Here is a 14,333-nt window from a genome sequence, read left to right on the forward strand (position 1 = left end):
TGGTAAAGCTGCATGTTGAAATTTTAAGCTTTTTCTTGAACAGTGATGCTTAACTTTGAAGAGAGCAAGCTTGGATCATCTTCTAGCATAATAGACATTTTAACACAGCTTTTTAAAAATCCTAATTCTCCACCTTAACTCTTCCCAGCACCGCAGACCTCCTTCCCCCAACCCCCAGCATATCTACAATTGTGGTATTTCTTTACACTGAGCAAACCTTTTCCACTGGAAGTGTTGATTCATTAAATGTAGATGCATTCAGGCAGCCTCAACCAATGGGTGCCTGGTTTATGGAGACCCTGTACACTCCAATTACTTCTCCCTTTGCTTCCCTCTTGCTTATGGGCATTTTACTTCCCTCCTTTTTACCTTTAGTGCAAGCATGCACAGGGTAGGTTCACTTGTCCATTCAGATAGATGAAAAGGAGAGGCCTGGAGCCCCCTCAATAGATTTTACCGGCCTTTAATGTCGGAGCAGGGAACCAGATCCACGGCACAGCGGGCAGGGAGGGTGGCATGCAAGGAGGCCGGCACGTCTCTCTCTGGCCTCTGTCTGGTGGGCTCCGTCTCTGTCATCTGCTGGTCTTACACAGAGTGATCCTCCTGCCTTGCTGCTGCCGCCGCCGCTGCCTTTAGCCCGCGCCTGGGCACAGGTGTGAGCACTTACACATGCGCACACCGCGCCCTCAGGCCCCAGGTGCCCACAACCATAGGCGCGCATGCCCGGTGCACACGCCCCGCCGCTTGGGCATCCACGGAAGAGGCAGGAGGACGTAAAAATGCCTGATTTTTAACTTCACTTACCCTACATGTTATCATTTGAACTTCAAACTGCCAGTGCCTGAGATATTTTCTTCTTCCTATAATCCCTAGTTAGAATTTACAATGAGTTTAGCCCCACCTCTCCGGGTATGTAACTCTCTAAGCACACTCACACGTGGCAGGTACTCTTAATGGTTGCCTCTTGAGGAGGCAATGACTCAAAATCAGACTGGTTGCTCCCAAGACCTGCAGCAGAGCTGGCATCTTGGGATCTCCATGTGATGATTTTATTTTCCCACATTCTGTACCGTGTTCTTTCTTTAGATTTACGTCTAATTTTAAGTGGGGCATCGCCCATTGCTTCACTAGAAAAGGTTCATGACTGTAATATTTTTGACCTGGAGGCTGTCTGGTAATAAACATCCTTACCCTACCCTCACATTTGATTGATAGATTTAATGGTGAATTAAAGATTGAAGTTTAATTTTCTCTTAAAATTTTGAAGGCATTACATCCCCATCTTTCACCTTCCAGTGTAGCTACTCAGAATTTCTACTGTTATTCTATTCTTGATCTTTAGTTTGAAACCTTTTTTTTCTCTTTTTGAAAGCTTGTGCTAGATTCTTTTTATCTTCAATTTTCTAAAATACTCCAGCCTCCTGAGATAAGAGGTGCCACAAGTTGTCATGCTTTTTGGACGTTCTGTAGTATAAATTGCTTTTTTTGTCCCCACTGCTAGTTTAGGATCCAGCTTTCCTCTATGACTCACTTTTCAGTTTCAAGTGATATTTTTCCTTTCTCCTTTACTCCTCTTCTTGCCCTGGGGGCATATGTCTAAAAAAAACCTATAAACATAAAAACCTTTAAACATAAAAACTTAAAACAATAGTTTTAGAGAAGTTTGGGAGGAACAGAGGTGTTCATTCTTCCAGCTTTACCCAGAAGACCTCCCATTGCTCTTCAGCCAGACCTGCCCCATCACTGAGGCTGCCCACGGAAAGGACACTCACAAGCTCCAGTTGTCAGACCCTCTGGACACTTGTCTTTCCTCATCGAACTTAACCTCTCAGCCACATTTGGTGTGACTGTGACTGCTTCTTCTTTTCCAAATGATCTGCATTTTCTGTAATGACTCCATGATGTCCTGTTGGTTTTTGTTTTTTGTTTTTGTTTTTCTAATCATTGGCCCTTTCTCTATAGTTTTTTTTTTTTTTTTTAAACCTGGTTCCTCCTCCTTACCCAGCCTAAGAGGCTCTATCTTCACTCTTAGTCTAGTCCTATGACTTTACGTTCCAGTATGTGCTGATGACACCCATTGAGATCTCTCTTTTGAGCTCCAGAGTCTGTAAAGTTCCCCACTTGATCTCTTTGAGACATCTTGCATACAGAACTTTTGTTTTTCTCTCAAATATGCTTCTTCTCTAATATGCTAGAATTACAAAAACAGTAGGACCAATTACTGCCCTATTGGATCCAATCCATCAGCAAACTATATATCCAAATTATCTTCATTTTATCTTTTTCTTAAGGTGTCTAGCCTAGCGCCTGTCACATATGAGACATTTACTAGTAAATGGTTAAATGAATGACATCAATAGAAAACTAGGAAAATTGGTATAAAAGAGGTGGACTCCTTAAAGATATTTAAGTCGTGAATGACAAAGCAGGGAGCTATTTTAGATTAGCAGATTACAAAAACACGGTAATCAAATGTAACTTATGATCCTTCATTGAATGCTATTTTTTTTCTATTTTAATGCCAGCTAAAACAGATATTATAAGGGTACTTGGAGTCATTTGAATCTGGGTTGTATAGATAATATTCTATCAGTGGTATTACAATTATGTGGGAGGATGTCCTTGTTTATGGGAGATACAAATTAAGGTTTCTAGGGGTGATGTGTTAATGATACCTACAACTAGTCCTCACATGGCTCAGAAGAAAAGTTTATGTCAGGAAGGAGGAAGGAAGAAAAAAAATGTAGCAAAATTTTAACAGTTGGTAAATCTAGGTGAAGGGTGTATGGATCTTCATTGTACTATTCAGTTAATCTTAATTTTAATAATCTTAATTTAAAAATATTAGGAAAAAAATCAGTGGAGAAAATTTATATATATATCCTTAGACAGTTATATTTAGTATTATGCTGCAAAATGCATCTCAGCACCAAGGGACTTAAAAATTCCCTGAGATATCTTTTCCTTAAATATATATATACATAGTTAGAGTTGATATATTTAATAGGAAGGAAATAAAACCAAGTGGAAAGCACTCAGTTGCCCACCAGAGAGCAGTACAGGAAAATGTTTCTGTTCACAGCAGGCTGACAGAGAACTGTGGTTTTCTTACTCCACATGAGGTCGCTCTAATCTGCACAAAACATTTTTAGGATTCTTAGGCCACTATAGAAGAGAGACAACGTGGATCTTTATACTGCTTCCGGTTTCTGTTTTCCAGCTCAGATATGCTTCTAAATTCTGTAGATTCTAGCTTTTGACTCCTCTGCTTCTTGGAGTCTTTGGAAAAGCCTAAACAGGAGATTAGCACTGCTGTCCTCTGTCTGTATTCCAGAGGCCTGTAATGCAGTTGCTTACTAGTATCTTAGGAATTATATCTGACTTTTTACAAAGTGCTACATCAAATCTTATTGCAATTAATCCTTAAATTTTCCAGTACCTATGAAAATTCAAGGAATTTTATTCAGGGATTTTGTCTTTCTTTTTTTTTTTTTTTTTTTTTTTTTTAAATATTAAATTTTATTTTTATATTCCCCCATACAATTGCAAATGCCCCATTCTGACCCCAATCCTTCCCCTCCCGCCCCCCACCCCCCAAAAAGTGTCTCTGGTTCATAGTTTTTTGTTGATTTTGATTTTCACTTTCTTATATTCATTTTCCTGGTCCCTTATTTAAGTTTTCTAGATTCCTGCTATGAGTGAGACCATCCGGTATTTTTCTTTTTCTTTTTGGCTTATTTCGCTGAGCATGATCCCTTCCAGTGCCATCCATGTTGCTGCAAATTGCATGTGTTTATCTTTTTTGAATGCTGAGTAATATTCCATGGTATATATGTACCACATCTTCTTGATCCAGTCATCTATTTTTGGGCATTTGGGCTGTTTCCAAAGCTTAGCTATTGTAAACAGTGCTGCTATAAACATAGGAGTGCAGGTGCTCTTTGGAATTGATGTTTCTGTGTCCTTTGGGTAAATACCTAGGAGTGGAATTGCTGGATCATATGGAAGCTCTATGTTTAGTAGGTCCAGAAATCTCCACACAGCTCTCTATAGTGGTTGGATCAGTTTGCACTCCCACCAACAGTGCACAAGAGTTCCTTTTTCTCCACATCCTCGCCAACATTTGTTGTTGCTAGTTTTTTTAATATGTGCCATTCTCACTGGTGTGAGATGGTATCTCATGGTAGTTTTGATTTGCATTTCCCTGATTACAAGTGATGTTGAACATTTTTTCATATGTCTGTTGGCCATTTGCATTTCCTCTTCAGAGAAGTTTCTTTTTAGCTCTTCTGCCCATTTTTTGACTGGATTATTTTCTTTGTTGTTGCTGAGTCTCATCAGCTCTTTGCAGATTTTTGTGATCAGTCCTTTATCATTAGTGTTGGGTGCAAAAATGTTCTCCCAGTTGGTGGGGTTTCTCTTTGTTTTTGTTATTGTCTCTTTTGCTGTGCAGAAGCTCTTTAATTTGATGTAGTCCCAGCTGTTTATCTTTCTCTTCACTATCACTGCTTTGGGTGATGTGTCTATAAAGATGTCTTTGATGTGCAAATCCCGTAGTGTTTCGCCTATATTTCCTTCTATGTATTTTATGGTTTCAGGTCTTATGTCTAGTTCTTTAATCCATTTTGAGTTGATTTTTGTGTATGGTGTGAGGTAGTGGTCAAGCTTCATTCTTTTGCATGTAGCGACCCAGTTTTCCCAGCACCATTTATTGAACAAACTTTCTTTGCTCCAATGCATAGTCTTTGCTCCTTTGTCAAAGATTAGTTGACCATAAATCTGTGGGTTTATTTCTGGATTTTCTATTCGATTCCATTGGTCTGTATGTCTGTTCTTGTTCCAATACCTTCCTATACACAAACAATAAATCTGAAGAAGAAGAAATCAAAAAAACCACCCCTTTTATTATCGAAACAAAAAAAATCAAATATTTGGGAATAAATCTAACAAAAGAGGTAAAGGACCTATACAAAGAAAACTATAAAACACTGTTAAAAGAAATAGAAGAAGACACAAAGAAATGGAAAGACATCCCCTGCTCATGGATTGGAAGAATAAACATTATTAAAATGGCCATCCTACCAAAAGCAATATACAGATTCAATGCTATTCCAATCAAAATCTCAATGGCATTCTTCAAAGAAATAGAACAATTATTGATGAAATTCATATGGAATCACCAAAAACCCCGAATAGCCAAAGCTCTACTGAAAAAAAAAGAAGGAAATGGAGGCATCGCACTCCCAGACTTCAAACTATACTACAAAGCCATAATCATCAAAACTGCATGGTATTGGATTTTGTCTTTCTTAAAGAAGTGGTGTGCCTTTTTGCGTGGGTGACTTAAAAGGGTCATCTTTTTGTGTGCTTAACCAAAATAAATGGGTTAGTGTAAATTTTGGACAGAGAAAAAAGGGATATCCCAGATAGAACAGGTAGGTAAAAGGGATCAGTTTGATAGTGGTAATGGTTCTTGAACTTGGGTATTGAGTGCAGTATGTGCGCAAACATTTATACAAGTGTAATACTGCTGTCTTATATAATATTGTATGCTGATAGCAGACCAAACCAAACCAAAAGCAACATAAAGATGGGTTAGTGTAAAGGTTGTAGAAAGTTACCTGGCAAATCAAATCATTCTGTGGCACTTGCTTCTTTTTTCACCTAACATGTATCCCATGCCTGTAGAACTAGATTGCTATTAGACTAGGGAATTAAAAGCCACAGAGGTTATAGAGTTAGCTCCTATATGCTGAAGGTGCTTATAATTAGATGAAGGGGGCACACATGCCCCAAGGCCGTTGGAAGTAAGTCCTGAATTTAGATTTAAATAAAAGTTCTTAGGGAATGGAGCTGTGGCAGAGACTGGTGATAAGAGAGGATTATTTGTAGGTGGATATGGTGGCTATCATTTGTTCTATCTTGGTTTAGTATAAAGCTACTCCTGTTTAGAGATCCTTCAAGACCAAGCTTAGCATCAGGACAATACCTGTTTCTTTGGGGAGCTTGCTCTGACCCTTCACCAAGTGAACTCAGTGACCTTCTGTGTTGTCATTGCATCCAGTTCATGCAGCATGCCATTCATGGTCTTTACATTGTATGCGCCTCTCTCCTAAGGACAAAAATTGATTGCTAATAGACAGTGCATTCTCTCTTCTAGTTCCATTCTGGTCCCTGACATGTTTTCCTTTCTCCGTGGTACTTACTCTCTTTTTCCCTCTGTTCCCCTCCACCCTTTGTCTTTTTTTCTCAAATGCAATGGCATAGACTTGCTGATGTCTTTAAAAGTAAAGAAGAGAAAAGGAACTGCCCCTCATTGAGTACCCTCTTTGTGTTGAACACAACGCAGGTATTTTAGGTGTTTTATGAGCTTTTTCTCATTTAATCTGGTTCTTGCAAAGACACTAAGTTATTTCTCCTCTTCAGGTCTTAATACTTGTTATTTCCTCTCTTAGGAATTTTTCCTCAAATCCTTAAGAAGGTAGCTACCTTTTCTGCTAATAAACATGTATAGTTTACAAACCATTCCTCCAAAGATAATTTTCTTAGGTCAGTTACTCTAGTCTCCACTCCATGCTATAGGGTCTCAGTGAATGAATTAGTTGAGGCCAAGTCTACAATCTTTGGCCTTTTTCTCTCTCTGTCCCTGCCCCACCATCCCCCAGTGCTTCAAGTTCTAGTTACTGAATGCCTAGTTTACCAGTTTTTAATATAATTTTATTTCTACCTCATTATAACTGGTAGTACCATCCAGACTGTACCTCTGCTATGAGGTGAGGGGTTCAGTGTTTGGTTAGTTTTCCCCTGGAGAATGGGCTAACCCGTCATCTTTTAACATAGTTTTATTATTTGTAAACTGAAAGTCTAGATCAGGCTGTTATAAATAGGTATATACTTATAAAAAATGCATCTACTCTTACACATTTAGTATTAAAGCAATGTAACCAAGTGCTCATATTCTGATATAAGTAAAATCTTCTTTAGAAACTCTTACCCATCCTTTAAAGCTCAATTGAAGTCCTGACTCTACCATTTTCTGCATCTAGAGTAATCACATTAATTTCTTATGCTTGAAATTCCTATGGTCTACACTTTTTAGTTTGGCCTTTAATCTCAAGAATCTTATTTGTTATTTAATTGCTTTATGTACCTATATGTTATCTAACTAATGAAATGGTGAGATGCCATTTGATTGTGGTAATATCTTCTTAATTTTTGCAAGATTGAAAAAGTGCCACTTTTTAAATAATATTTTGAATAAAATATCTTTCAAACTTTATTTTTGCTACTGGAGTTTTATTTTTTTAATGCAATTTAAAATAATCTTGTTTAGGTTTTCTTAAAAACATTTCTTTAAACATAAGATAGTTATTTTTCTACAGTTTTATTATTCATTTTATTCTCAGTATTCATTTAAGAAGGCTAATGTGTTCAGGTATAAGACTGAAAGGAACTGTTTCAGAAAAGAAAGAATATTAATTATTTCCTGTAGCTTATCTATAAAAAGCCATTTGGGAAAGTACACTCATTTTAATCTTTCATTGGACTTCAGGGTGGATTTTTGTAGTTGCTATAATAAAGTCATTTTCAGTCTTCTAGAAAACTTGTAAAGATTTATTTGATAAAATATCAATATTTTAATAACTATGATTGTCTAAGCATTCCTAATTATATGTTGAGCTTTCTAATTCTTACCAGAGCTGCTTCTTCCTGGCAAATTTAAACATCAGTCTCCAATCAGTTAGGTTAATCTCTATATAATGTAATTAAATTCATCTGACCTGGTTACTGGGTACATTTCAGATATCAGACTGATGCTTATCGTGACACCACTGAGAATATTTCAATTTCAATAAAATTGACCTTTTGAAACCAGCTTTTCTTTAATCTGCCATAACACTTAACAGAAATACTTCTTTTAAAAAGTAACCTGACGTATTAATGTATTTAATGTCAAAAACTAAGGGGTTATAAATCTGTGTAAGGTAAATGTCTTAGGAGAACTGACAGCATCTTTTTATTTGTAGAGATACTTCCTAGTGGGGAGCAATCATGCAGAAACAAAATATCGTGTTTTGAAAATTGATAGAACAGAACCGAAAGATTTGGTCATAATTGATGATAGGGTAAGTATCTTGCAAACATGACTACATATATTTTTGTACTGCTGTTTAAAGATATAAAATATCCTTATGACTAATAGTGATAGATAATTTTTTATAAGCATCTAAAAGTTACAATTATTTTTCATGGTTGGTAAAATTGGACCTTAAATCTGGTTTCTAGAAATTACTGCTGTCAAGAAGTATGGCAGAATTACACTTTGTTCCTCTTTTTGATTTGCTTTAAAGAGCAAATTCTGAATAAGATAATGAATATATTTTCTCAAAGGGTTAACATTTTAAGGATTCAGTGTAACACTTAATGTTACATCTACCAAAGAGATTTATTTACTACTATGCTTTAATGTGAAGTTACTTGAAATCAGAGAGGACTTTGCTACTGCAGATGTTATGTTATGTTATTATGCTGCTAAAAATCTTCTGATGACTTGCTATGCACTAGAGAAGTGTTAAGCTGTTCTTATCCAGATTTTATATTATCCAGAATCAGGAAACCAGAGACTTAAGACAGGTGGCGCAAACAATATAATGGTGTTATTGAAAAGTTAATTTTTACTTATATAAGAGAACCCAGAAGTTCCTGCCTGTGACTACTTTGGAGTGTATGTATATTCTTGATATCTCAAATATATCAGCAGCTATAGTTTAGAACCCATTTCTATTAATTTCTTTGCAAAACTATTTTCTACGTATAGGTATTTTAGGTAGACTGTATATTGTGATTTCCTTTACTTTCCCCAATAAGCTGGGGGATTTTACTAATATAATGTAATGATTATTGGCTTTATTTGAATGTAGGAATGTTTGATTAGGGATCCTTTTGCGAATCTTAGAAGCCCTGGGCTTTCTCATAAAAACACACATATATTTATACCATCAGAACTTCACATACTGATTTAAGGAGTTTACAGATTTTTTTGAAATTTCTTAAATCTCTGAATCTCTGGTTCAGAAGATAAGGTTTTGACATAGTTTTTTAGTAAAGCAACATGTGATCCAGTAACCACTCTTAACTTTGAAAAGTGTTAGCTTTTAAAGTTTGTGGCTTAGCCAAGCACTATTACATACTTCTCTCTGAAATAGTTAATGATTCTTGTAGGTGACTTTAAATATTCAGGGGTAAAAGATAATCTAAAGAGTAAGCACAACCTTATAGTTTCAATTTACTTATTTTTAGCATGTATATACTCAACAAGAAGTGAGGGAACTTCTTGGCCGCTTGGATTTAGGAAATAGAACAAAGATGGGACAGAAAGGATCCTCCGGATTGTTTCGAGCTGTTTCAGCTTTTGGTGTTGTAGGTAAGAAAACTGCCTCCCTCTTACTACTTAACAATAGCTTACAAGGACTTATAGCTTTAGATTTATGACCCACTCACTCTATGTGGCTTGGATTGTTTTAAACTGCATTATCCATCAGTCAGGTATCAACAGCCCTTACACAGCACCTGCCTGTGTTCAGCACTGTGCTCAGTTTTATGTAAGATACAGACAAATGTGGAAATAGTTTTAGCCTTTAAGGAACCTGTTTGGTTTGTTGAGAAAGGAAAAATTAAATGTTGTCTTGTACTGTAAACATTTGCCGTGCCATGTGGGAAAACAGGTAAAACCAGCTTTAAAAGTGACAGGAGGGCCTCCCAGGTGGCGCAGCGGTTGAGCGCTGGGTTGCCAAGCTGCCCGCAGCCTCTGCAGTGCCGGTTCAATCCCCAGCTGCTCCTCGGCCACTGGAGGAGGGTCCCACATGGTGCGGAGACCTCTCCTGCCGCCCGCTGCTCCCCTCAGCAGTGTACTTCAGTCCTTCTGCCTGCTCTGCTCCCCGCTCTGGCTCTGGTGAATTCTCTCACCCTCCCGTGCTTCTGACTGTACCCAGTGCTTGTATAGATAAATAAATAAATCTTTAATAAATAAATAAATAAATAAAAGTGACAGGAATTTCTCCTAAGGACATGATGCATCTGTAAAGTGCCACAGCCCCTTTCTTTAAATGGCTGTTTCTTGCTCACTGAGAAGCTTTATTCTCTAGAATCAAAGTCTTTTAGAGACTGCTGTTGGAAATTGTATCAATAAGAAAAACATTCCCCTCTTGCCTGGAAGATCTAAGTCACTTTGACCTAGAGAAGCAGCCTTAATTTACAACTCAGAAGCAGGGCCTCAGCTAAGGATTTCTGTGTATAACCATCTGCTTCTGTGCTCACTTTATTGTTTTCTAGGAAATGAGGCCCCTGAGTCTCTTTCACAAGCCAGACTTGATGTTTATCTCTTGGTCCTGCTTTGGTTTGAGCCTCTTCATCTAAATTTTACCTAAATCCCACCCTTCCCCCAAAATCCTGAAATAACTCCTTTATTTAGTCACAAACAAAAATAGAATGGTTTCACTTATAAGGCTGTCTGGCTGGTGGGGCATTTGTGAGATCTGTTTCCCCATTGCAGTAGGTCAGCAATGTCTTTCCTGTACTGTGGATTTCTCCCTGGTGGTCTTAAGTTGATTGGACAAGGATGGGGGACAGAAACCAATATACATGAAACAACTTAAAAATTATAAGTAAGCCAAGCTGTGTAGTAAAAGTGAAATGACATTGGAAATTACCTAAGAGGTAGATTGCTTGACCCTGGAATGTCTAGGAAAGAGTTCCTGGTCAAGATGAGGCTCTCACTGTACCTTGTAAGAACAAAATTTGGATAGATGGAGGGAAGAGATGAGAGAGCTGCAGGAGGGGTGACAGCGGAGGTATCAGCATGAAGATGCCTCGGGATGCTTAACTGTTAGTGAGTGGTAGGGTGAGGCCAGATCCCTCAAGGCCTTGGATGCAAGCATAGGGCAGTTCATCTCAGTAGAGCCTTATTTTGAATCTATTTTTAAAAGTCACTATTGAATCTATTTTTAAAATTATCTCTTTGCTCCTTAAACCTACTGGATATATGCACTTTTGGCAGAGTGATTGGTATCTACAGATGTTAACTAAATGAATATAGACTTTACTAATTTCAAATTCTTGCTAGGTTTTCTGATAGTACTTTCTATTTTGTGCCTATTTTTGTTGAAACTCTGATTCTGTTCTCCCTTATTTGATGTTTTTCTCACTGTACTTCATAACTCTTCATATGTAAATCCCTTCAGGTCTTTTTGAGTCTTAGGTGGCTGCCAGGGATTGTCAGGAGTGGTAGGTACGTTTAGATTTTCCTTAAGACAGGTCCCTTTTCTATACTTTTTACCTAGTCTTGACAAGTTCCTTGAAGTTACATGGTTAATGGATAAGCGCTTGTGGACATGTGCACCTCTTTGTATGTCTTTTTCGTTCATGTGTTTCAATTCCATACATTCCATCAATGCTAAATTCCATTTTAAGTGTTGCTTACATTTGAAATTAAGTAAAAACCATGGAAATAAAATGGGTCTGAAATATAGCAGGTTAAATTTAAGTATGTTACTTAATAGAGTAAATATATTCCTTTAAGTGCTTATACTTTGTGTACCTATTTTTTAATGGAATTTTCCTAAGATGTATGTAAAACCGAGTGCCTCATTAGCCAGGGTTTATTATTCAAAATTAAACCTTCCTTGATGATTAAGTCTAATGACGTGAAGATCAGTTTTTGAGCTGTGTTTAAAAATAGCTGCCCTTGGATATTCTGAAGTTGCATAGGACAGTTTACCTTTATATTAAATTATCCTCAAAACCACTGTTTTGTTTTCATGGTAATTTATTCTTTGTTGTTCCAGGCATGTTTGCTTTTAGCAATATTTCTCACCTCATTTTAAGTTTATTGATAAGTTAGCTGTAAAACCAGAAGTTTTATTTTAATGAATTGGTAACCAAGTTTATAATAAGGTGTTTAATTTATACACAAGTACTAGTTAATAAACTCTGAGTAAGGACTGAAAGGTGACATTCTTAGGTATTGTGATAGATATTTCTTTAGCAATTTGAGGTCTTTTATGCTTGACACTTCTTGGATAGTGAAGTTATAAAAGACTAACCTGTCAGTAAAGTGACACAATAATGCACTAAATAATCATTTATTATTTTTATGGAAATGCATTTTATGTATTCTAACTCAGCCATGTAAATAAGCCTTAGAATAGCGGAGAGTGCACAGGGAGTTAATGAAAGTCTGTGATTGTCTAGAAATAATGAGGGATACTGAAATAGCAACATACAAAATATTTCTTTTTGAAAACTGCACAACCTAGTTGTCAAAACAATTCTTACGTGGAACAACTAGAATGGTTGTCTTTTTTTCCTTGGCTGTAATATTTTCTCTACTAACCTATCCAGCATGCTTAATTTATGAATAGTATTTTTGCTGGAATGTTTTGAACTATCATCATAGTTAATTTAGTTCACAAGTGGTAAGAATCTAGAGCAGTATTTCTTGACTGTAGTAAAGGACCAAACTTTTTTCCCCACCAGTATGTCCCTGGGCAACACATGATCCTTCTGAGAATAACTTGTTTGCACGTAGTGTGTCTGTATCACACAAGTTCAGTAATAACCAAACTAATTTTACCCTGTACATTGGTCATGCCCAGGGGTATTGTGGCAACCTCAATTTGCTTTCAAATTTATAAACCCACACTCTTAATTTGTTTACTTGTCTTTCATGGGGTACCAAAACTATCACTGGTTCACAGACATGAATTGACCTAGTCATTTAGCTAGCTACCTTGCCCACTTCTGACCCACTCCATTGTTATTTGATGGCGAGCAAGAGGTTTAGGAAACCACTAGATGGGATCAGGAACATACTTCACAAAGTTGTTTTATCTGGTCCTAGGCACCTGTGTGGAGCTGGTGGCCAGTGGTCTGCAGTCCTTACTACTATCAGCAGTGTGACTGTCCCAGACCCTACTGGTACATACTTGTTCCCCTATGTCTTTTTTTCTACCTTTTAAGCTTTGGTTCTTTGGAGGACAAGGGTAGAATAAGAAGTGTCACTGTAGTAGACTAAGTAGAGGACTCCGTTGTTATTTAAAATAACACCCTTAGAAATAATTGCAGACCCACGATATTGAAAACAACAGTGACAAAGAGTGACTCTCAGATGAGTAAGGGAGAAGTAGATTTGTTGTTAGTAAGTCAGTTTGGTTACAGAAGACTCTGTTATGCATAGGCTATTTGTACCTTGTGGAGCTTTTTCATCCTTCTCTGGCAGAATGCTGTTCTCTCTGAAGGCTTTTAAGATAATGACTATCTCGGTGACCCCTACACAAGGCATTATATTCTTCCCTGTTTGTGGACTGTTGGGCTTCTCTCCAGCCTCCAGACTCTACGCCATTCCATCCTCTCATACTGTCCTTTTAAATATATTTTGCTTGATATCTGGCCTCAAATGACACAATCTTCTCAGATTGAAGAGGAAGAAACACTTTTGCACAATAAGTGTCCTCTAGGCTTCTGGGAAGCACTTAGTAAAATTGGTCTAGGATCAGAAGTACATAGAATGAAGATGAAAAAACTTATTATTCTGGTTTTCTCTGTGTTAAAGTGATAACTAGGTTTACTCTTGACAGATGTCTTTGCCAAATTAAAGCCTTTTAAATGTTGACTGTATTTGATAGGAACCTTTTTAAAAAAGAGAGTGATGTTTCCAATTGGTAGTAAAAAGGAAGAAGAAAATCATCTCATTTATAATATGCCAAAGGCATCTGTGCTGGTAGAAAAGAATCTCCATTGTGCAATATATTTACTTTCCTTTATTTAAACTAGAAGGGAAAGATAGAATGATGTAAATAATTTTAGATCTAAAAACATAAAATTCAGTTGGAATGCAAGTTGAGAGAAATTATCACTTTTTTGTATAAATATATATAGCAAGAATAAAAGGGGAATTCATTTATCTTGGATGTAATTATCATTTAGACCCAATTAGACTTTCTTTGAGTATCTTTTTGTTACTTGAAAGATCCCTACTTTTTTTTTAAGATCTATTTTTATTTAGCTATGCAAGCAAGAACTGGGTGTAGGTCAGAGGTATGGAGGTGAGAGGATTCACCAGAGACAGAGCGGGGAGGAGAAGGGATGGATCTACTGAAGTACACTGCTGAGGGGAACAGAAGGCAAGACAGCAGAGGTCTGCTGCGTCATGTGGGTAGCTCCCTGGCCGGGGATCAAACTCATGCTGCAGTGCTGGATATAGCGTCATAGTGCTGAGAGTTTTATCCCTGTGCCACCAGGGAGGTCCCTAGAGCTCTGCTTTTCTAAGTTTTTTC

At 37.2% G+C, this 14,333-nt stretch overlaps 1 protein-coding gene across 3 annotated transcripts in view; it reads left to right on the plus strand.

Moving 5' to 3' along the window:
- FIG4 (FIG4 phosphoinositide 5-phosphatase) overlaps positions 1-14,333 on the plus strand; it is a 97,356-nt gene that overhangs the window by 6,113 nt on the left and 76,910 nt on the right. For all 3 annotated transcript variants that reach the window (XM_054699100.1, XM_037520210.2, XM_054699101.1), the window contains exons 2-3: positions 8,028-8,126; positions 9,301-9,424. In XM_054699100.1, the coding sequence (XP_054555075.1) occupies positions 8,028-8,126; positions 9,301-9,424 (223 nt within the window). The remainder of the gene's footprint in view (positions 1-8,027; positions 8,127-9,300; positions 9,425-14,333) is intronic.

Source organism: Talpa occidentalis, unplaced genomic scaffold, assembly GCF_014898055.3.
Source record: "Talpa occidentalis isolate TD23 unplaced genomic scaffold, MPIMG_talOcc4v2.1 talOcc4.2, whole genome shotgun sequence".
NCBI lineage: Eukaryota > Metazoa > Chordata > Mammalia > Eulipotyphla > Talpidae > Talpa > Talpa occidentalis.